Here is a 24,179-nt window from a genome sequence, read left to right on the forward strand (position 1 = left end):
CAGATAGAACACATGTGAAGAACACCCATGCCTGAACCGGGATTTGAACCCGGGACGCCCAGATCTCGGGGAAGATGCACATAATTGGTAATTGATATGAATACAATACTACCTCGATATTGTCATTAACGATCTTCTGTTGCTTACAATACCTGTTAATCGATCCTTTGAAATTTATGTTGCCATATTTATTTTTATGAAATTTTATGTTTCCAGTAATTGATACAGCCCTTTGTTCTGGGAGAAAAAATCAGGTTCCCGAAATCGGGTATCGGGTTCCTGAGTGCACAAATTATTATTTTCAAAATTTTAAGTGAAAACGTTTGTGATTCGTAGTATAGCCAAAAAAAGATGCTAACATGCATTTTGACCACTTTTTCTCGACTGATTGAATCAAAATGTGTCATAAAACTAAAATTTTAGTGATGCGATTATATTCCAAATTTCATTTATCTAAATGGCTGAGATTTCAAGTTACCAGGTTTGCTTACATGCAAATGGGAGGATGGACAACCCATCTGTTGATGGATTAAAATTTGGTAAGAATCTACAATTTACATGTTCGAAATTATGCCTAATTTTATTGATCAAGCTAACTATGTTTTGTAACTGTTATGTTTTCTTGCAGTCAAACTGATCTTTTTGCTGGGTTCTGCAAGTACTCTCATATTTAACTAATGTATACAGATATCTTAAAGGATAACCTGCTGTCGTTTTCAAATTTTTTTGTTTTTTTCACTCAGAATTTCATGGAACGATTCCTCAATTCCTACTGCAAACCATACCAAAAAGTAGTTTAATTCGTAAAATATTAGTGTTATGGACAAACCTGAATGCAGTTCTAATCTAAAATCAATTTAAAATGTCTGTGGTATCATTTATAGTAAAATGTGTAGAAAAAGTGGCAAATAATTTTCTTTAAAGGATTCTAAAGCTCCACTGAGGACATGTTGTGTGAGATAAACCGAGTTCAATCTATGCATAGTGCAATTTCTTTAATGGAAATTAATATTTATGCACCCAATTAACAAAAATAAAAAAAAAATTGTAGATTTTAGATGATTTTATTCTTTATTCTATTCTTAATTATATATTCTATTCATCTTTCTATTTATATTATGTATTCCATTTTTCGTTCTATTCTCAATTTATTTTATGTTTAAATTTGTGACCGTTAAGTTTCTTTCTTCGTTAAAAATAGCAATCTAAAATACATACAAATGAATTTTTTTGCAGCTATAAATATTAGATATGCCTTAAATATTACATGAAACGTGTATATATTTTATTTTATCTATTAAAAGACACACTCTTAAGAAAATTGACTTAGCATTCTTCTAAGCCTGTTTGAATTTGTTCTTAGTCTAAATCTCTTAGTCTTTTTGAATTTTTCTGCTGTAACCAAGGTTTATTGATATACATTGACTTACAAATATGCCTTAATAAGAAACTTTTAAAACATTATGTTAAAGTATCTCAAACAGGTTTTAGAATTAAAAAGAAAGGTATGATAATTAATTATAAAGAGTTTTTTTAATTATATGATAACAAAATTAATTCATTTTTTTTAGATTTCTTTGTTTAAATAGAAAGTGTTCATTAAAAATCTTAGAACCAAATTATCTTTGGAAGTTTTAGCAAATAGATTATTTCTTACCAACTTATACATGATGTTTTTCCAGATGAAAATTTTGATTTCCTTTTAAAATTTTAAATGCATTTTCTAGCCTCCGAATTGTGCCTCGCCTTATTTATAGTCTCAAATTTAGAAAGTTGTGGAAAAACATAATTCTTTCTTAAGTTTCATCTCTTTTTACTTAATAACAATTACTTAAAGTTACTACTTTATTTTGTTCAGTGTTTTTAATAATATATTTTTACAATTGCTTTTTGATTTCCTGAAATACGAAATGAAACATTTACTTAGTCTACAATAAACAAACACTTCTCGCTTCTATCAACAATACATTTAATGTCCTGAACATAATATCATTCTTAAAAAATAAAATTGTTATGTATTTGTTTGAAATCGTGTAAATCACTGAGGCCATTATTTTTTCAGTGTTTCTTGGAAGGAATTTTCTCAAAACATTTTCTTTTGGAATAAATAAAACATCATGAGAACCTTGTAATTTTATGGAACATTGTTGTATATTATTATGTTTATAATATTTTGTCCATAAAAAAACGCAAGGAATATACACTTTTGAAATTGATCATTGCGAAATCTTCTTAGTATGAAGTAACCATGTTTATCACGAAGAGGCTCTTTCAAGTGAAGCGAATGTTAATCTCCGGTTGTGAGATTATGCTCCGAATGTGGTTTGGTTTTGTATGAATGTGGTTTTCAATTACTTGATTGGAAAATATGCATATTATTTTAGAAGTCTGGAGCCATACCAAACATTTACTTAATAATTAGTCCGAAATGAGCTATGGGAAATTTAAGAACCTTTTTAAATGTGATTTAATATCTGTTTATTGAATGAAATGATTACGGCTTGGATTTATTTCTGCTGTAATAAATCCAAGCATCCGATTTATTACATGAGAAATAAATCCATCTGAATCCGCATCATTAATTTTTCTTTAGGCATCATTAATTTTGAAGGATTTGAAGTTCCTAGTTCCCAAACGATATGCATCAGAATTCTATAAATCCTTATAAACCGCAGTGACAATTTATTATTTCGTTATTTCTCATTTATGTGTTTTATATGTTCCTCGTCCGAGTGAATTTTCTATAAATCATGATCCTAAAATATTTAGGTTATTCTAAAAACAAGCGCTATTGTTCAGTTAAAAGAACATAAAGAGTATGAAAACGAAACATTTTATTGCTAAGATAGTATATACTTTTGATAATTATTAACGATAATTGCCATCCATGTTCACGTGCCTGTCATAACAAGGCAATCTCTGTTTTTGTTTATCCGTATAGAATTAGGTTATTGTGATATCCATGTGGCAACAGACTGTTACACATATCTATAATCTTGTGTTATTATTAGATGTTAGAAATGGGAAATTATTTTCAAACTATGATTGCTTTTAAATCAAACTTTCCAGCAGTAAGGTATTATTGCTGGGAAGTTCTCATAAGTTGCATTCATTTCTGTTTTTCCTTTCTCATAGTTCCAATCCTTATGAAATTAGGGATGGAAATAGTAAAAAGAGAGGGATAAAATATTCTTTTACTAATATCTGATACCTCCCGGGGGGGAGACCTCGAAATGAGGATGCGATGTTTCCAGCATGGTGGTTGGATCTCACCACCCTAGAGGGTACATGAAAAGGTGAGGGTCTGGCTCCTCCGATCGATGACGGGACGTATTTCCTTAGGGAAGAGTTATACCGTGGTCGGTGATGGACCTTAGGACTCATCCACAGTTCTGACGAGTGTAGCTATTGCGGCGGTCCGGGTATTCAGTATTTATCATCCGTGTTCCTTCGAGCGGGTCGGAGAGTCAGTGATATGACTTTTCTTAATATCTGTGGACAATACAGTCTACATCTACTTCTGGTAGGCAGCGATCATTTTGCTTTCAGATGTTCGAGGTGGCTTATTTTCAACAATCAGTCACCTCGTCATAAACAAGTTTACTGCTTACAAAAGAAATTCGTAGAAGGCGTTCGTAGTTGCATATGCAAAGGACAAAGCAGTGGTCTTCCTGGCATGCGAAATGAAAATATTGAACGTATCCGATCTTCTTTCGAACGTAAACATAGGAAATTAGCAATAAGAGGAACATTTTATGGTTCTATATATAACTATTTATGATTATTTACATATAACATGAGGTTAGAAATGCTAAGAGCGCTTCGTCAACGAATCAGAAAAAGGGATGAAAAGAAAACAGTTGTTTTTTCTTTCACTGTTCGCCATGTTTTCTTTTCATTTTTTTTTTTTTTTGATTCATTGACAAAGCACTCTTAGTAATGGTTCCTTTGCATTTCTGACCTCATGTTATATGTAAATAACCATAAATAGCTACTGCAAACCACCGAATTCACACGGAAATATTGAATGATCGGAATGCAGACGATAGCGTAGACAGGAAATATGGTTGAATCCTAAGGGTCGTCACCAACCACAATACAGGAAAAATCTCCCGTAAAAGGCACGTTCCGTCATTGCAGGGGATAGCTGACCCCACATCATTTCTGTACTCAGAAAGATGGCGAGAGTCAGCTATTTCCATCTATCAGCTTTTGATCCACATATTTCAGTTGTTTGCTAGGGGGTCACATCAAGTTATATAACAAAAAGATAAATTGTTCTAAACTTAAATTTAAAGCCAAACCAAAACCAAAATTTAACAAGAAAAAAGCCTACAATTATAGTCACAAAATGACATACCAAACTTGATATATTTAAGACATTCTTTTTTGAGTTATTGTTTTTACATGTTTTTGAATATATACACAGACAGGCTGTCAACCCCTCGTAGAATATGGCTAAAATTTGACAGGTGTCTGAACTATACATATGAATTTTATAAAGCATGCTGTCTTTTTTTGTATTTATATCGCGTTAACCAATATTCGAAAAACCGAATCGAAAGACTTCCTGTGAATAGATTCTGCTCAGAATTTGATAGGAATCCGACCGTACAACAAATTCCAGCCTATAGCTTTTTGGAGTTATCTTTGTCACAGACAGACAGACGCATTGCCAAAAATAGGTTTTTCGAATTCAGAGAGATGTAAAACAATGGAGATTCGTCAAAACCTCAGTTTCGAATTTTTTGCAACTACAATACTTTTTCTATAGTTCATATACAAGAAATTAAAAAGCAGAAAAAGTGGTCGTCTTTGAGCTATTACGTTCTATCTGCATACTTTCTAATGGTAATCGATCAAGATTCATCAGTCTGCAAGGAAGCTTAAGGTTAATACTCATTTTAAAATACTCATTTTGAAATAGAAATTTATCATTACTGTCTGTCGTTCCCTCAGTAGAATAAGATATTACAATCTATAGAAGAATAACACTTCAAATAAAAAGTTGGCAACTGTATGAGGGAGCACTGGATCACATTTCGAGCCATTTCCTTCTACAAAATTACTATTGATGATTGTGCTACCAAGCGACTAGCGATCAAGAACTCGTGTTAGGTTTATTCTAATTGAATCCAAAAGAGCCATACTTGTATTAGAGACAGGAAGTCTGACATAATAGTTCTTGATGTGAAAGAGTTACTACTAGATGATAAACTAAAACTTCTGCAAGTTTAACGAATGATAGAGAGAATTAATTATGCCTGGAATAAAGAAAAAATATGTTAGAAACATTTATTATGACGAATACTTAGAACAGTTGCAGCATTTCGAGGTTATAGAATTAATGCTCCTTCTACTACATCATAGCTACATCTACAGACATAGCAGCATATACAGATTAAAGATACATAGTCAAGACAAGCATATATATTTTATTTATATTTAGTAAATCTACATTTCAGCAGCTTTTACCGTATAGATAAAATCAAATGATTCTATTTGAATAGCTGGGAATTTAGAAGCCAGGTGAAGTGACTATTTCAAAGGAATACCGAAAAATCTCTAGGAAAGGATATTTCGCATGTCATAGAAAAATATAAGTACAGTATGAATGTAAAAATTATTGCGAGTTATTTCATAACTTTAATACAGAATTTCTCTAATAGATTTTCTAGAATTTCGTTAATTTGCAAATTTTAGGAATTCTTTATTTATTATTTTTTTTGAAGTGGTTGAAGTTTATAACTAACTGTTGTCATTACAAGTTTCATTTGCCCTTTTTGAAACCGAGGAGTTACTATTTTTACTAGAAATGTTTATAATTAATCTTTTTTCGCTGCCATTATAATCCAACTTTATTAAATAAATTTTGATTGAACTTATTAATATTAAAATTCTGAATGATATTAAAGATTCTATTCGAACTTAATAATATTAAATATTCGATGGAGTCATGATTTTCATATTAAAAATTTGAATTTCTGGTTTTTTTAGAACAGGTGAAGGGAAAATTTATCATCCCATGGCTTTTATTTCTCATATTAAAACAATTATTTCAGCCATATTAAGCCAATTACATCTATGATTGAATTAAACTCGAATGCTAATTTTATTTATTAAATTTTTTTGGTTGAATTAATTTGCCATTAAACAGTGTGACTGCTTTAATCATTTTAACCACTTTTATAAATCCATTTTAGATTGTATGAATATTTGTCTCTAGAGAGATTTGCCAACCAACGGTTTCTGCCTCTTTGGAGCGGCCGTAGATGGGCTTAAAATGATAAAATTCAAAGCTTTATATTAACTCGGCATGGTTCTAGTTTTGGTAGCAGAAAAGTGCATCTTTTTTCATTTAAAGATGATAGAACATTGTAAAAATTTATCAAATGTGGCTAATAGAATTGATGTATAATAATAAGAAATGATTTTTTAATTCGTGTAACACATTTTTTCTTCTGCTGTAAGTTACTGCTATTAAAGTTTATATATCGGGCAATCTAAGCTAAATAGAAGGTTAAAAATGAGATATAAATTGTAGAAGTATGTTTTATAAATTGTACCCAATGTTATTCTATATAATTTAATTCTATTATTTTTTTTACCTAATACAACTTGCATTCTAAACCAAGTGCAAGATTAAAAATTAGAAGTGCTAATTTCATAACTAGTATTCAATGATATTTTATACTATATTCTATTATTTTCTATATAATACGTTCTGCAGTCTACATATGCGCACTTCAATCTAAGCTAAGTAGAAGGCTAAATTGTAGAAGTATTAATTCCGCGAGTAGTATTCTATGGTATTCTATATATTTTATATTTTTTATATAATCAAAGACATTTTATCATTAATTACTTAAAAATGAATGACAAAGAAAAATAGACGTTGTGTAAAATAGCCATTATAAGCAACGGAAATTATCGGCTATTAATGAAGTATTTCAATAAATGTTCGAAAATATATTGTTCATGATTAGATTGACCTAAGATATTTCCAAGATTGTTTTCAGCTGTCATACCGTTTTGTTCTTGGAATTAGGACAATATTATTCTGCAACTTCCTGAGAAAATGAAGCTCATTTAAATAAATAATCTAAAAGAATAATGAATTTATGTTTATAATTCAGAAATATCCTGAAATTGAGTTTTACGTATTGCTTAAGCTTTCATATTACATAATTATGATTGTGAAAGGCAATTATGCTTTGTATATTTAAAATTATTGTGAAATTAAGCAATCAAATACTGGAAATGAATTTCGTCGAGTAGCTCCTTAACAAATCTTCACTTTTCTTTAAACACACAAAAAGGAACTTCCTTTTAAACAATTTCTATAAAGGGGATAAATATTTTAGCCATTATTACGAAATATAGTTATAAGAATAGATCTGAATTTTTTGCATAAAAAATATTTTAAAATATTTTCAAAATATTTCTTTAAAATGGAATGTTTAGGAATTCTAAAAAGCATGAAAAATACAATTTTTTCTGTGTTTTTTGGTTGATACTGCCAGACGATTTTTTTTTTTTTTTTGAAAAATAGAAGAAAATGCATTTTATAATTTTTAGGAATATTATTTTATTAAATGAAATTATTGATTTAAATGAAAAAAATCTATTAATACATGAAGCGAAAATATACCTCGCTTCTATTTTAAGATTTTAGAATCCATTCGTATTGTAATTTTCCCAGGTGATTATAAAAAAATTTATCCCGATATGTGAGACCGCAACCATCACACCGCTCACAGGAACGAATAAAAATTTGGTTCGAAGTATTTAGAGGTATGCATTCTAGAATCGTATGAAAAACAACAGTTAAACTATAACAGTTACAGTTACAGTGACAAAATTTCCAAATCACAACTCCAACTTTTTTTTAATTGGAATGTGTTCTCCAATTCAAAAAACAATAAATTGTATTGGAATGGTACCTGTAGCACGAAAATCACCAGCGCTAGATAAACTTAGAAGAAAAAAGAAAATAACTGTGGTATGCCTAATAGAGATGTGGAATTCATTAGATTCCTTTAGGCATGGTACGTGCTTTGGTACTAGGCACTATTTGCTGCGTGCAGTCTGTGTTTGTAATTTTAAATGAATAGCAGTAACAATGTAACGTTGCACTAGAATTATCACGTATTCTTCGGCAAATAACAACTGGAAATGATTATACTTCATAATATTTATTTCATGCTTATTTAAGTCTTTGAGTCTTGATAGGATGATAATTACTATTTCAAAGCTGGGATTAATTTTTCTAACACGAAAACAGAATGGAGTCCTTTTTCCATACAAGTTTCGGTCACTAATTATCTAAATTTTAGTTATGTGTCTAAAAAAACAAAAGTCAGGTGTTTGTCGAATAGGGAGATTTGGGGCGAAAACTGAGCCAATAAGTTTAAAATATCAGGTTAGCATAAGTATACATATTATCCTTAAAATTTGTCATTTATAATGCAGTATTAAGATTATTCGAGAAATGTAAGGAAGATTGTCTATTGAAGTGTGTCTAATCTAAACTCTAAACAGATACGTCCGAAATATTTTTAAAAAGAAGATGTGCTATAATTTTCTCCTAAAATATTCTTAATAATGTGATTATATTTACAGGAAGGTGATGGCAATTCAGAAACTAAACTAAAATGTTTTCTGATATTTTATGTTTCCCACAGTCCCGGTTTTAAACCAATTCCTATAGTCGTTACATTTTTATCTGGCCAGTCGATTTCGATATCACCAGCACAATTCCTAAAACAACTTCATGTTTTCTCATATAAAAAAAACAATTATATTTATATATTAAAATAATTAGAAAGACAGAAAATTTTAAAAATGCGTTTTTATTATCATATATATTATAGACCCTATTTCGAACCAGGTTACAATCCAAAGTAGAAAAGCAATCTTGGTTATTTTCCATTTTCCAGAATTTGTCCTTTTCCCTAAAAAATAATAATTTTAAAATAAATTATATATAATAATAGCATTTCTAATAAAAAAAGACTTTTTTAAAAAATATTTGCTGTATAATTAAATCATTTTTCTATATATAATTGGTTAATATTTCAGCCAAATTTAATTTTAAATATGAATTTCCTTAAGAACAGTTTTTGAAATTTTTATCGATAAGCATTTTTTTCTCAAATTTTATAGGTTATTAAATATGGCGACTGCCAAGTTAAAAATAATAAATTACTACAAGATGATGATCTTAAAGTATTTTATTAGCGGAAAAAATTATCGTCAGATAAGAAAAATGCAAAATTCTCTTTCATAGCATGCGCTCCACATTTTGAATACAGTTTTTTTTTTCTTTCAGATGAAAAAACTCTTTTAAATATAAGACCGAAGAAACTGTGTATTAGAATATTGGGTCTTAAACCTGCAACCTGAAACAGTATATTAGTGCTGGTTGCAGAAATGGTACATAAAGTAAAAGACGAAATAAATAAACATCCTAATTTACAAAATAAATGTAGGGTTAATACCCCGAAAATGAGAATTCCACAGATTGTGATATTTAATATAGAGGAAAGTAACAAATCAAGAGATGAAGAAGAAACAAGTTTCTTGGATCAAATTAAGCAATGCAATGATCTTCTCGTAGGAAATATGAAAGTATTATTATGGAAAAAAGGTAAAGGGATTTTAATACACTGGGTTATAAGTTTAGACCCTAAAATGTACCAACCCTAAAAAGCAAAACTATATTGCATTGTGGATTTGGGTTTTACTGCTTGGAAGTTCTACTACCATTGTGTTGTTTTAAATGTTTTGAATTCAGGCACTAAAGCCAAATGTACTGAGACGAAGAAAGCTGTTGCAATAAACGTTCAAGGACACATAGCCTTACAAAATGCACAAGGACATATTTTATATGCAAAAACTGCAAGGAGTACAAATCAAAAACCAGATTTAATACTAAGCCTGATTATAACACAATATCAAATTTCTGCCCGATTCTTATAAGAGAAATAACGCAATTTGTCAGATTACTTATTATGGGAACAAACCCACCTAACAAACAAACTGGAAAATAATTCAGCATAACATTGGACAGAGTAAGCTTGCAAGTAAAAAACTGCTAAACTTATTTGGGGATGTAATTCCAAACATGTATTTGATTCAGGAACCCTATGTTATAAAAGAAAAAGTCATGGATTTCCTCTTACATTGGTGAGTGGTTATGCATCCAAGAGCGAAAGTAATTATCGCTATAAGAAATAAAAATCTGCAGTTACGATGAAACAGGTTAATGAAAATATAGTCGCAGCCACCATCTCAAACAGAATAAAAGACATGGCAGTAATTTCAGCCTACTTCCTACCTTTATATAGAAAAGAAGAAATTAATAGTGAATTGGAGAATATACTTAGACAATTAAAATCCCAATTTGGCACAAACTTTAATTTAGAGAGCCCTTAATGGGGACCAAAAGTTGAGGATCACAGACCGAAGGATGAGGCTGGACCCTTTATTGATCTGCTCCTTCAATACAATTTAGGGATTTGGAGCGACCCAGGATCTTTGCCAACTTTTCAATCAGTTAAGGGGAAAAGCTGGGTGAATATTACAATTTCTACAAAAGATCGCACGAAAGAGCGGTAGATTGGAAAAGATTCAAAGCATTTTGAGTGACCATGATTTCCATGATTTCAAACTTGGAGTGGAGGAGACAAATCTCAATTCAGAGACATACGGATTGAGAAAACAAAACATAAATAAATTAGGTGCAAAGGTGCCAAAATTCTATAGAACTGATTTCCACAAATAAATTTAAAAAAATAAAGAGCTTGAAGATTGGGTCAATGAATTTAATGAATTTCACTGAATTTACTGAATTTATTCAAAAATCATGCCAATAATTAAAATGCAAAATGGAACAATAACTCTGAGTCCCGTAGTAGGATCTGGAATTATAACATCAGAGAAAATTAAAAATGGCCCTCAGACACAGATTTCAAAGATGCAAAAACAAATTGAGAGGCAAAAGAGACGAATGGAGTTTAAAAGAAATGACGCAAATTCGAAACTCTATACATTCAAATCACAAGAAACAATCAATTTCAATTACCGTACATACTTGTGTCTGTAAATTGGAAAGAAAACAAATACCATCCATCCTCAAACGAGCAGAAGGTTCTAAAACAAGAAATAAATCAGAAACGATTCAAATGATAATAAATAGCTTATTCCAAGATGATGAAATTATAAATGAGAACAGAATGCAAAAACTGATAAGAAAACAAACTGAAGAATATGAAAGGACACAATTACAAACCATTCAAGAAAAATTGGATAAGAACAGCAATAAAAAATGATGGCAAAATGGAAATCTCCAGGGCAAGATAATATAACTAAGTAAACGTTAGTTAAAATGAACCCCAAAAATCTGAACATACTTTTCGAGCTTTATAACAAGTGTTTGGAATTAGAATCGTTTCCAAACTCATGGGAAGTTTCAAAAATAATTCTTATCCCCAAATCAAATAGGGATCCAGAAAATACATGGTCTTACAGATCAATCTGCCTAATTTCCAAATGCAAGTAAGATATTGAATAAATTTATTACACAAAGGTTGCAACATTTTATATAGATAAATCAAATATTTGACACAAATCAACATGGATTTTGAAACGGATACTCGTGTGAAGCAGGCCATGATTCATTATGGAGAAAAATTAGCGTAACTATAAAAAATAAGATGAAGGCAACTACAATTTCTTTAGAAATAAAGGGTGCATTCTACTCAGACTGGAGGGAAAACATCTTATATGCTCTTTTAGAAATAAACTGCCAAAGTAACCTATTCTACTTAATTAAGGATTACTTTTATGACAGACGAGGGATATACAAAGATATGAAATAGACAATTGGGAATTCTGCATAAACAGGGGATTCTGCAAAGATGATAAAAGAGCAAGTGCAGCAATGGTAGTATATTTCCAAGTAGGGAAATAGATAAAAAACAGGTTCGTACTTTTAATCATTCTACAAATTACCAAGCCAAAATTTTAGAAATAAAAATGGCAGTTGATTATAGTGAGAGACTGAAAAACTGGCATAGATGCTCTATATTCTGAGACTCTATGCCAGCCCTTCAGGCAGTGCAATCCACGAACACCAAAAATAAAGAAATCTAGAAAATTAAACAAAAATTGAGAAAGATTAAAGAGACCAAATCTATTAAAGTAAATTGGATTAAGGCTCACATCGGAATATGCGGAACCTAGAGAGCAGATGAATATGCGAAAAAAAGGCAGCACAGAAGGACCAAACAGATATTGTGTCCGAAAATCATTCCAAATGTTAAAGAAGGAAATTAGAATAAAAATGTCTATGCAGTGACAGGATAGATGGATAATGCCATACAAAGGACGCATAACATATGAATTAATAACGGAATCAAAAATTATAAAAAGAATATTTCTCCCGATGTTAATGCAAATTATATCAAGACATGGAAAATTTCCTGAATACTTCCACAGATTCGGAAGGATGCAAAACAAATGTATATGTAGGAAAATAGGCTCAGTTCAGTACTACATAACAGAGTGTGTCGAACGCAAAGCAATTAGAAGAAGACTCATTATGAATAGTGAAAATTTTACCAAAATTTTATAATATCTTGAAAATTAAAAAAAAAAAGAAGATTTCTAGCCTTTTACGAACAGTTTGAAAATTCTTTGAGTTTTGTTAGCCATTGTTCTCTTATGCAAAATTTAGATAATTAATGACCATAAGAGAATGTTACAGTAACCCCTGTTTATAAGGCCCAATGCCGGCGTCCTTGCATAGGGGTAGCACATCTTCCCCGTGACCTGGGCGTCCTGGGTTCGAGTCCCGGTTCGGGCATGATTGTTCTTCCTGTTCTGTCTGTGAGATGTGTGAATGTGCCCCCCCTGTAAAAAGAGGTTGTGCAAGCGAATGTGATGCGTGAGTAGCTAAGACGTACTCTTGGCCCTAGTTGGTGCTACAAAAACAAGAGACGCTCCCTTAGCTTAAAATCACTGATTTCGGCAGCGAGCTTGTCCATGGCAAGTGCCATTATAAACAACAACAACAATAAGGCCCAGTTTAGTGGTAACGGGGTGATCGACTGGAATTAAAAAAAAATATTGGTTGTTGAGGGAGTCTTTTGTAATAAATTTTCGGCATAATATATATATCATAGTAATTCATTAAAAGAACTTAATTTGAAAGTAATGAAGAATAAATGAATTCTAATTAAAATTTAAAAATGATCAAATGATGTATTAATTAAAATATACAATAAAAAACCGGTTCAACATGAAAATTTTCTTTGTCTATACAAAGTTGCATTGATTTAACAATATTTGCATGTGCGTGTAATTGCATTACTATTATATACAGCATTAATCCTTCATATTTCTAAACATTCCTCATTATTGGAATGCGTCATTTGTATGGTAAACATAATATCACGTACAATTTTATCCAGAAATAAATAATTTTATTTCTGGATAAAAATTACAGAACTTAAGAAATGTTAAGTTTCCAATTTTCTCATTCCTTTTTTTTTTTTTTATTTTAATTCGCAGCTATCTACCAATCAATATGAACAATGATATGCATGATCAGAAAACATATTTCAATTTCTGTTGAGCAGACAACATGGACATAAATGTATGCATATGACAATTTTTCTATATAGAATAAATTTGCGTTTTTGAAATATACATTTTTATCAATATTCGTGATACTCCCATCTAATATATATCTTCAAATGTTGCAAAGAGAAGCGCGGAACATTGTATTTGCAGATATAAAAAGACATCTTTATAGTTTGGGCTTGTACAATAAATTTAATTTTTTTTTAATTTTTCTTTTTAGAGACCAGAATATTTTTATACAGTGATAAATTTTGTTTTATACAACTTTTCAGTTGATAATTTAAATCTAGGTGCAATATTTTGACAAATTCATCACTTTTTCACATTTGGGGACGAACTGTATGTAAGAAAAACATACAAGTAAAAACTACAAAGGGTGCCCTTTTTAATGCTGAATTCTATCATAATTTAAATGTAAAGGTATATATCTAAAAGAAATAGTTAATGACATTAAAACGAACACAAATTATTCTTACTGCAAAAATTTCTCATCGTCGCCTGCCACTGTAACCACTACCTCCTGCTGCGGCTGCACTACCTGCTGCTGCACTACTGCCATATCCACTTATACCACCACCAGCTACTACTCCGGCTGCACTAGAACCACCGCCGGCAACTGCAGCACCAGCACCAATACCATGTGAATATCCATATCCTCCTGCAGCTGCTTCACCGGTTGCTATGGAACCACCCCCATGCGGATAACCATAACTACCTGCACCTCCAGCAGCTGCTACACTAGCTCCAGCACCACCACCATGCAGAAAACCGTACCCACCTGCGCCTCCTGCAACTGCTGCACCAGCAGCATTAGTACCGCCCCCAGCCGCTGCACCACCGGCAGCAACAGCACCACCCCCATGCGGAAAACCATAACCCCCTGTACCTCCAACAGATGCTGCACCAGCTGCAGCAGCACCAGTACCAACTCCATTTAAAAAACCATGTCCTCCTATTTCACCGGCTGCAGCTGCAGCACCAGCACCTCCATATGGGTAACCATATCCACCTCCTGCGCCGGAAGCAGTTGCACCGGCCGCTGCAGAGCCACCAGCATCTACATATGGGTAACCATATCCACCTGCTCCGCCGACAGCAGCTGCACCAGCCGCAGCAGCATCACTAGTACCTCCGGCTGGATAGCCAAATCCACCACCTCCGACAGCTGCTGCACTAGTACCTCCGGTTGGATAGTTTAAACCACCACCTCCGGCACCAACTGCAGTAGCACCTCCATATGGATAACCATATCCACCTCCTCCACCAGCAGCAGACGCACCGGCTGCAGCAGCGCCACCATTCGGATAGCCATATGCCCCTCCTCCTTCGGCAGCTGCTGCACTTCCGCCGCCACCATAAAATTGTGCAGTTGTGGTAATTAAAAGAGTGACCAGTAAAGATACATAGCAAACCTGGAATAGAAGTAAAGAGACAAACAAATATGGATATAAGAAAATGAAGATATTATTTTTTTGTATATGAAGGTAATTCGTTATTTTTTCGATTTTATGCAGTATGCATGTATAAAAACTATTGTCGTTAAAGCACGGAATTTAAAAATGGTTCTAAATTCTTGTATTAATTAAAATTAGTTTTTCCGCACAATTGTTAACAGATATGAATTCAATATTACCTCGATTTTTTTCATTAAAGTTCTTTCATCGCTTACAATAACCTATTAATTGATCCTCTGAGATTTTTTATTTTACCATATTTACGAATATGAAATTTATATTTTCTGTCACTGACAGTGATGTCATCTCTCTTGGCAGTTTTACATAAAAATTCAGATACCCGAATCTTAATCCACAGTGAATTTTTTTGTAGACATGCGTTATCTGTTGGGGGCGTTTTGATAATTTTTTATGAATTATTAGACATATAGAAAAGATAATAAATAAAGGTGCCAAATAGTATTTAGTTTTGACTTACATTTTTAAATTATAAGCAGTAATTATAGGTCTTTCTGGAATATGTGTTTTTAACATTTTAAATGCTAAGGCTGGATACAAAGTAGTATCAATACATTGATGTGTTTGAAATACTTTTATTTCCATTTAACAATACTTTCCTCATGATTATCTCCTTTCTTGTTTATGATCTTTTACCAAATAAATGGAAAGCATCGTTAAGGTATCACAACGATCGCAAGCTAGCTTCAAGGATAGCCTCCACCCTATTGTTGAAATGGACCTTTTATAGGTTTCTATCATTTTAGAGAAGACGCCATAGTCAAATTGATTTATATCGGTAAGAAGGGGTGATGTTATATTACCTTCGATCGCCACCTTCGTATTAAATCTTTGAGAACTTTCATACTATGCAACCGTGCATTGATCTGGAGAATGAAGGGTATCAAAGACAAAAAGTAGTGTCGCTTTTCCTTGAATACTGGACGTTGTTGATGTATCAGGATTTCACTGTAGTATACAGCACGAACATTCTGTTCTTGAGGTAGAGCATGATGCAGTATAATTTTGTGAATGGCATCTTTAATAATTTTGTGAATGGCATCTTTAATAATTTTGTGAAAGGCATCTTTAATAATTTTGTGAATGGCAGTTATAAACATCTTTGGTGGTACCAAGCTGCGCTCACCTTAAAATGAGAATGCCTTAGATTGGTTTAGATTTTTCATGCCTTGGTTTGGTTTCAAGAGTGGAACGTACGAATGAATCCACGCTTGCTTTGTAAACGTATTGCAAAGGCGCTTTCCCACATACTGAGCAATTTGAAACCACAATACCTTTAAGTAAAAATCGCATGTCATCCCCATCATGTGACTGTTTCTTCTATCAACGCAAAGGATTCCAGCACCAATCAAAATATTGAGATATTGCCACTAGTTTTTATGAAACCTTTAACAATACTAATTATTAAAATTTAAATGTTTAACTCAGTCACATGTAATTTATTACAACGCTCATAGTTTGCAATTAAAAGAATATTTCACACAAGAATTTATAACCCTTCTCTTTTGGAATATGTGAACGACGAAAAGCATAAATAATGAATACAGAGCTTATTTATTAATAACTTTAGAGTGGGCAGTTATTTGAGAAAAATCATGGTCATAAGAAACAACTGCTCTGTAATATTACTTATACTCAGTTGTGAAACGTTTAATTCTTTTTTAGAGGCATTTTTATCTATATAAGTAATTTCCCATGATTAACTCTTCTGTGCCTATTCTACAGATCCTTTGAAAAGTGTAAAGATGGAGCACTTAAGGTATCCACGTGGTAAGTTTGATCTTGGTTCAAAATTTCTATATCCTTTACAAAAGACCACAAATTAAAATAAATAAAAGTAAATCTCGTAAAATATTCATTTCGAATTCAGTATCCTATTCCAGCATCAATATATATATTCGTTGACGGCCGTCTTACACACTGTAAAATGGTATTGAATAGAAGCAAGTTTTCGTTTTTAGAATTTTCTATTGTGAATTTTCTGCGTTATTTTATTTTTAAAGAAATAATATCGACATAATTTACAATTTTATATATTAATACAGTAAATTAAACTTAAAATCCACATGTCAAAATATAAAATTTTGTTGTATGCAAAATATTTAACGAAATTTTCACTTAATATGAATTTTGCAGTTATTGTAATGGAATATTACGTATATCAGACATTTGATATTGTAACTTTTTAATTTTTCACCCATAGTGGTTAAATTATTTATAAGATATTCTATGCAATAGCACTCAGCATATCAAACGCAAAAATAATTTGCTTAAATATCTATTCCGACTGAAGGGTTGGTTAAAAAAAAACGTCTTTGAAGAAAAAGTTGCTTATAACGAGACTGCGGATTACAAAGAATGCAATAATTTTTTTTAAAGTTTTTTTTTCTTAAGCATTCTGCCAATGGGCACGAAATATTTTAAAGGTTTTGTTAAATAACCATCTACAATCATATCCGAGATATTGTTAACTAGATAACAGCCTCTAATGAACATATCTTTTAATCATTATATTGGGCGATTCAAAACTTATCGTTCAAATTTTGTGGGGAGATAGGAAATGCATCAGGAAACCGATTTCACATAGGAAAATATGCCCGCAAAAGTCATGTGTATGGACAAATGGACAAGTGAAGTGGACACAAGGAAACAGTACAGTTAAGTGATAACGAATGTGATTTTTATTCCAACAAGATAAAGTACTAGTTCATAGTGGGTGCTTGAAATTGAGATCATTTACACGAATACGGGATTCATAAAGCTGCTGCATTGAATGTCGAACTTATTTCAAAAACGCTTAGCATATCACGGAAAATGCCTTCTGCGGCCACTATTCGTGTAACAAGGTCCATTTCACTGTCAACGGGGGTCTAGTAAACATGGTCTTTCATTGTCCAGCACAAAAAGAAAGCCATGGGTGAGAAATCAGGTTATCTGGGTCGCCAAGCGATCGATCCACCTCTGCCGATCCATCGAATTCCGAATGTTCGGTTCAGGGAATCACGCGTAACAATTTTGCTATGGTCTGAAGTTCCGTCGTTTTGATACCATATATCTCGGTGGATATGCATTAGGCCTTGTCCTGGATCCCACGTTCGTGCAAATAGTCGCAATTTTTAGCACCTACTGTGAACTTGTAATTTACCTTATTCGAGTAAAGATCACATTCGTTACCACTTAACTCTACTATTTCCTTGTCCATTTCGTCCATGCAGATAAAGTTTGAGGACATACTTTTCTGTATGAGATCTATTTCCTGAGATATTCCCTACCTCCCCACGAAATTTGAACAATAAGTTTTGAATCACTCTGTAATAGGAATTAATCATATATTTACAACCTTCTTTTCAGTATCATCTATTAAGGAGGATATATTTATCTGTGCTAAAAATGACTCTTGCTATAATCTTCTGAGACAAATTTCAGGGCAAATTTGGATCACATGCGCGTATTTCATGGAAAGGAACTGGCCAAACGATCATTTCACTTTTCCGACCGGTGAAATCAGCAAAACGCTTGGAGATGGTTTGCGCATTTCGATACATATTACTTTAAAGAAAAAGTTTGATCAATCATCTCGGCCTCAGCAAGCATTAACCTCTAATCATGTTCCTCTAACTAACTTCTTGACATACAAATGACTAACTTCTAACTAACTTCTTGACATACTTGATACGTCTGAAAAATATGATTTAATTTGGTTCAACTGAGCAGTTATGTACAAGCTAAGAAAAAAAGAGGTTTAATTTTGAAATTTGGATTTTATATGACATTTAATTAAGTTGATTTATAATATTAATGGAGAGAAATTAAATAGCATTATAAAATAATAATTTAGTAATTCTTCAATATGTAAAACATTTTGAAATATGTAGAGGTACTAAACATTTTTTACACTGCAAAATAGTTTTTTATACACTGGTCTTTGTAGGAATGAATAGAATAGCCCATTTGGATCATCATTGTCACTTTTATATAATGAATTTGTCTTATACATATTCAAAGGATTATTTATAATTTTTATTAAATTGAAATATTTTTAGTATGTCATTCACTGTTCGAAAACTCTGTTCTACTGAATAAAACTTTCAATGTACTTCATTTTGATTTACTATTTTGTGGATGAAACTTTGTTGTCAGTAACGTCAGGAAGGGAGAGGGTGGGTTATCTTGGTCATTGTAAGCAAATCAGAATCGATGCACGAGTGAAGGAACTGAGTAATCTAACAATATACTGCAAGGCGTCCGCGAACAGCAGCTCTTCACAAGTTAGACTCGTCAAATTCTACAATGGTACATGAAATGAATATAGACTACAATTCGTCATTGTATATCAAGGGTTTAATTTTCTTAAACCCAGTTTCACAACAATGTGGGGGATTCATAGATTATAATTCAAATGCTTATATAAATTTTGTATTAATTTATTATCTGTCAGAAAATATTGTAAAAACATTCAATTTAGAGTTAATAATTCAATAATTAATTATACTTTTTGCTTCAACTGCAACTGAGTAAAATTCAAGCTGAATTCAAACAAATGTTGTAACTCAATACCCCACATATGCATGTAAATTTATTATGTGGCTAAAAACAGATTTTCATTAAATTTTGAAGGGACAATTTAAAAGTCTCTGACTGAAATAAGTTTTATGTTATTTCTTGTTTCTCTGTAAAAAACAATTCAACTTAGAGGAAACATTTGCATTAAATTTCAGAAGCATAAAATTTTTACTTTATTTTTGAAAAATTTTTGAAATATTAATTGAATTAAAATTTCATTTAAAATTAATGAATTTAACTTTTTGAAATATTAATAAAAAAATTCATGAAAATATTTTCTTACCATAAACTTCATACTTTTCAGCATGGCGGATTCTTTGCTGAAACTTTCAAATCTAATATTTTAATTGGGAGATGGTATCTAGATTTATATGACGCATTGTTTACTTAACGAAGACAATTAGGATGAAATTAAATAATTTTATTTTTCCACTTAAAATTTTAATAATCCTTTACAAATAGTTTTTGCTGATCGTTAACGGAAACTGTTGTGTAAAGCATTATAAGAATTTAAGAACCTTTATAAATGAATCGAAATATAATGAACAAAAATTATTATTTTTCTTTTTCCAATGAGTAGAATCGCTTTCTTCAATTAAATATAATTGTCTGAATAATCTTCATTTTTCACTGAAAACACATGCTAGCGTTTTATTTTTTTTTCTGGTATGAACACTTCGGAAATGTGAAATAAATAGTGGAAATATAATTCATTATTTTTTTAAACATATGAAAACATTAACATAGGAAAAGTTATTTTCAGTAGCTTTAATGTCTAAAAAGCCCCTATTTGAACTCCACGAAAAATTTTTAGGGCGTGATGTTTATGCAGGGGCTCGTTGTTACTCTTATAAATATAACGAGTTACAGTACGCGATCGAAAATTTGCTTTAAATATATCTAAACAACTTTTAGAAAGACTTATGAACTCTATTATATCTCAATTAGTTGATTCATACAAAAATGGGCAAATTTCTGAATAATTAGCTGTTTTGTGAGCCGTATTTGTAACTGGCCCTATTTTATTTTCCAATTTTCCTTCTGCGTAAAAGCTAAACATGATTAAAACTTAATAAATTAATATGAATTATTATTCAAATATTGTATTTATTTATGTTCTTTTCATTAAAAAAATTTAATACATTGCAACATATAGTTTAAAATTTATAATTTTTTTTTCTCAGGCCCTAGTTTTTTTTCCCGCCTTTATAGATCAGAAACATGGGACATCTTAAATAAGCATCTAGATTGTTAGATTTTCAACAAAAGAATTGTAGCAAATGTGTCCAAATTTGATAGCCATAGGTCAAATGATCTGTCCTAGTGAGCGTCATAGCACACACACACACATGCACACACAAGTAGAACATTGTTCTTTTGTAATAAGACTCGTCTGAAAAACGAAATTTTTTTACTAACACACGAAAAACCTGGGATTTATATGCTGCTTTCATTGTCTGTCCAAAACAGAGTGCGAGTATTACCATGAGCTCACTGTTAAAGTGAGTAAATATACATTACTTTTCACGATCAGAGAGCTCATAAAGAGAATAAACGTGTTATATGCACAAAATAATTTAAAACATTATAAAAAGTTCGACTCATCTGTGCCAGGAGACTAAATTACTCGTTTCTAAGCGAAGATTATATCAATTTTCATTTGAACGTTCCTTCGTAATATTCAACTATGAGCGAGGATAATGTCAGTCTTCATTTGAACGTTCCTTCGTAATATTCAACTCCAACTCCAAGCAAAGATGATATCAGCCTTCATTTGATCGTTCCTTTATAATATTCAGCTCTAATCGAAGATTATATCAGTCTTCATTTGAACGTAGCTTTGAAAAATTCAACTCTTCGAAATCTTCTAATAAATATACCAAAAATATACCTTACTATATTTACCTAACAATATATATATATATATATATATATATCGTATTAAAAAGATTAAAATATTTGTTACATTTTAGAATTTTAGAACATAGTAGAATTACTCATCATCGTCTTCTTTAAAAGCCATAATATCCATCGCCTCCAACTGAGATCGTAGCAGCACCATCAGATCCCCTGCACCTCCAACTGGCATTAAATGGCGATCAGCAAGTGAACAAATCAAATCTAGATTTCAAATAAAGTAAAAAAAAATGGTTAAATGCGGAAATTTCTTTTCATTACTTGTAGGTGAATCCTATTTTAATCCAATCGATTCGTTAGATTATTTGAAAAACCGCTGAAGAAATTCATGAAAAGGTTTTAAATTCTTTTGATAATTAATGTGAATTTTCACCTAAAAAGATTATTGGATAAAAATAACTATAACTGCAATTCACTTCCTTGTTTTTAACATTCTTCTATGATTTACCACCCGTTTTTATTTGAGCACTCAGATTATCTATGTTTAAAATTATTTAAAATATTTTCAGCTTAATGTTTATGAAATGATATTACATTATGCCAGATGTTTGAGCGGAAGAAGGCAAGATGCTGTACAACTAATCAGAGATGAGAACCCACTTCTGAGCAGCATTGGAACTTTTGAGCTTATGTATGTTATCTGTTAAGGAATTTTAATGTTATGAACTTAAAATACAAATAGATAACGTAAGGAATAAAACAAGCAAACAGTGATCCGCTTTGGATTGTGTATTTCAGCAGAAAGTAGAAATTGTGTTTTTCAATTTAGAAAAAGGTCAACTCCTCCTTATTGTAGGCGGTTTACATTATTTCATTCGCATTAAATAGAAAGTAAGCAATACATTTTAAACTATAATATGCTATAAGGTTTTAATACATTTAGACAATAAAGGATTAATTTATAAATTAAAATACAAATACAAATTATATAAATTCTGTTTTATTTTATATTCCTAATGTTTTTTTAAATAATGACATTTAGAAAAAATTCTATTTGGTCATAATAATCCAAGTATTAAATATATTTGTCGTTTTTCTACATGAGTGTACAAATGAGTATATTTCAGACTGAATTTTAAGAAGTATTTATTACATATGTGAGTATATCGCTTGAATAAATGTTCATTTCTATTGCAATTTAAAGTTAAAAATTAAACTTTTCGACTAAAATAAATCAAGGTTAGGTTTGTTTAAATCTGACATTTCTAGAGAAAGAACATTTAGTTTAAGAGAATTGAGAAGATAATTATTTCATAGCGAAATTTTTAAAAAAACCCGTGCAATTTCTTTTTTTTTTAAAGTTAATAGTTAAAAGGTTTATAGAAATATTTTCTTGCCAACATCTTCCTATTTTTCATGACGACTGATTTTTACTGAAATTTTGCAGTCCTATAATTTCAACGTAAATGGTACTTAGATATATACATAGAAGATGTTGTGTACTTAGCATTGATAATCATCATGAAAAGAAAGTCTTATTTCTCCGTTTTAAATCATATTTATCCATTGCAAACCACATTTTGCCGTTTGTTCACAGCAATAATTATGTAAAAGAATAAAGAGAAAAAGAACAAACTTTGATTGTCGATGGCAAAATATTTCAAAAATAAATGGTTTAAATATCCTTTTTACTTTGAATTAGGATCGTACTTTACATCCGTTAAAATAATTATTTGAATGACCTTCGTTTTCCACAGGAGATCCGTGATAGTTTCCCCAATATAGATATTTCGAGAATGCAAAATAAATGTTGGTGAAATCTAATTTATCAAGCGCTGTGAAAAATGTTTTCGTATTTAAATGGAATCAAATGAAAGAGATTTCCTGTTCTGATAATAATTAATCAAATTATATTCGATTTAATTTTTTTAAGCACAAGAAACTTCATAACTGGAAAAAATATTTTTAAAAAATCTTTGATTTTTAAAGTTAACTCTTGTTTTGTAGAATTTTATTTCACCTTTTAATAACATATGAAGAATAATCTGAAATATAATGCATAAAAATGAATTTTTGTTTTTTCGTATTTTATGCGCTGCCATATCATTGAACCGATTTCGATAAAACTTTGCCAACGTATTGCTTGCACTTAAGCGAAGGTTATAGGCATAGCACAATTATTAGAATTTATTTCGAATACAGTAAAATTGGGTTTGCATTCTCGATGACCATCAACAAAGCGAAGGTCAATCACTTCAATTATGCGGATTGAACCTAGAAAATCTATATTTTTCACATGGCCATTTAAATGTTGGATGCGCATGAATCGGAGAGCCAAGAAATTTATTTGTTTCTGCTGAAGACGTAAAAACAAAACTACTGTGTACCCAAAAGTACTTGAATAATAAAATAAAAAATAGGATAAATATTATTTATACTTCTCCTTTATATATCATTCAATTTCAATGAAAGCATTCATTGTGGAAAAAGAAAATAAATATTCTTTCTTTTATTCCTAATTCAACTAGATAGCTATTTCAAACAAGATTTCCAGAATTATTTCTTGTGGGTAGCAACGCGCTGGGTACCAGCTAGTGTGTGATAAAAAAAAACTAAATCTTATGAAGTCGGTTTGCCTTT

General features: G+C 31.1%; 1 protein-coding gene across 1 annotated transcript; it reads right to left on the reverse strand.

Moving 5' to 3' along the window:
- Positions 1 to 14,135: 14,135 nt before the first annotated feature.
- LOC129975540 (spidroin-1-like) lies at positions 14,136 to 18,330 on the reverse strand. Its single transcript, XM_056088601.1, has 2 exons — positions 18,265 to 18,330; positions 14,136 to 15,059 (listed from the first exon to the last, which is right to left on the reverse strand). Exons 1-2 carry the CDS (start codon positions 18,328 to 18,330, stop codon positions 14,136 to 14,138), a joined length of 990 nt encoding a protein of 329 aa, XP_055944576.1.
- Positions 18,331 to 24,179: the final 5,849 nt, after the last annotated feature.

The sequence above is a fragment of the Argiope bruennichi genome, chromosome 7 (genome assembly GCF_947563725.1).
Source record: "Argiope bruennichi chromosome 7, qqArgBrue1.1, whole genome shotgun sequence".
NCBI classification, from domain to species: domain Eukaryota; kingdom Metazoa; phylum Arthropoda; class Arachnida; order Araneae; family Araneidae; genus Argiope; species Argiope bruennichi.

Excerpts from the sequence above, each read along its gene's own strand:
- LOC129975540 (XM_056088601.1), bottom strand. The coding sequence starts at position 18,330 with ATGGACGAAATGGACAAGGAAATAGTAGAGTTAAGTGGTAACGAATGT. Across the intron at positions 15,060-18,264 it reads GTGATCTTTACTCGAATAAG|GTTTGCTATGTATCTTTACT; the intron begins GTAAATTACAAG and ends CTTCTATTCCAG.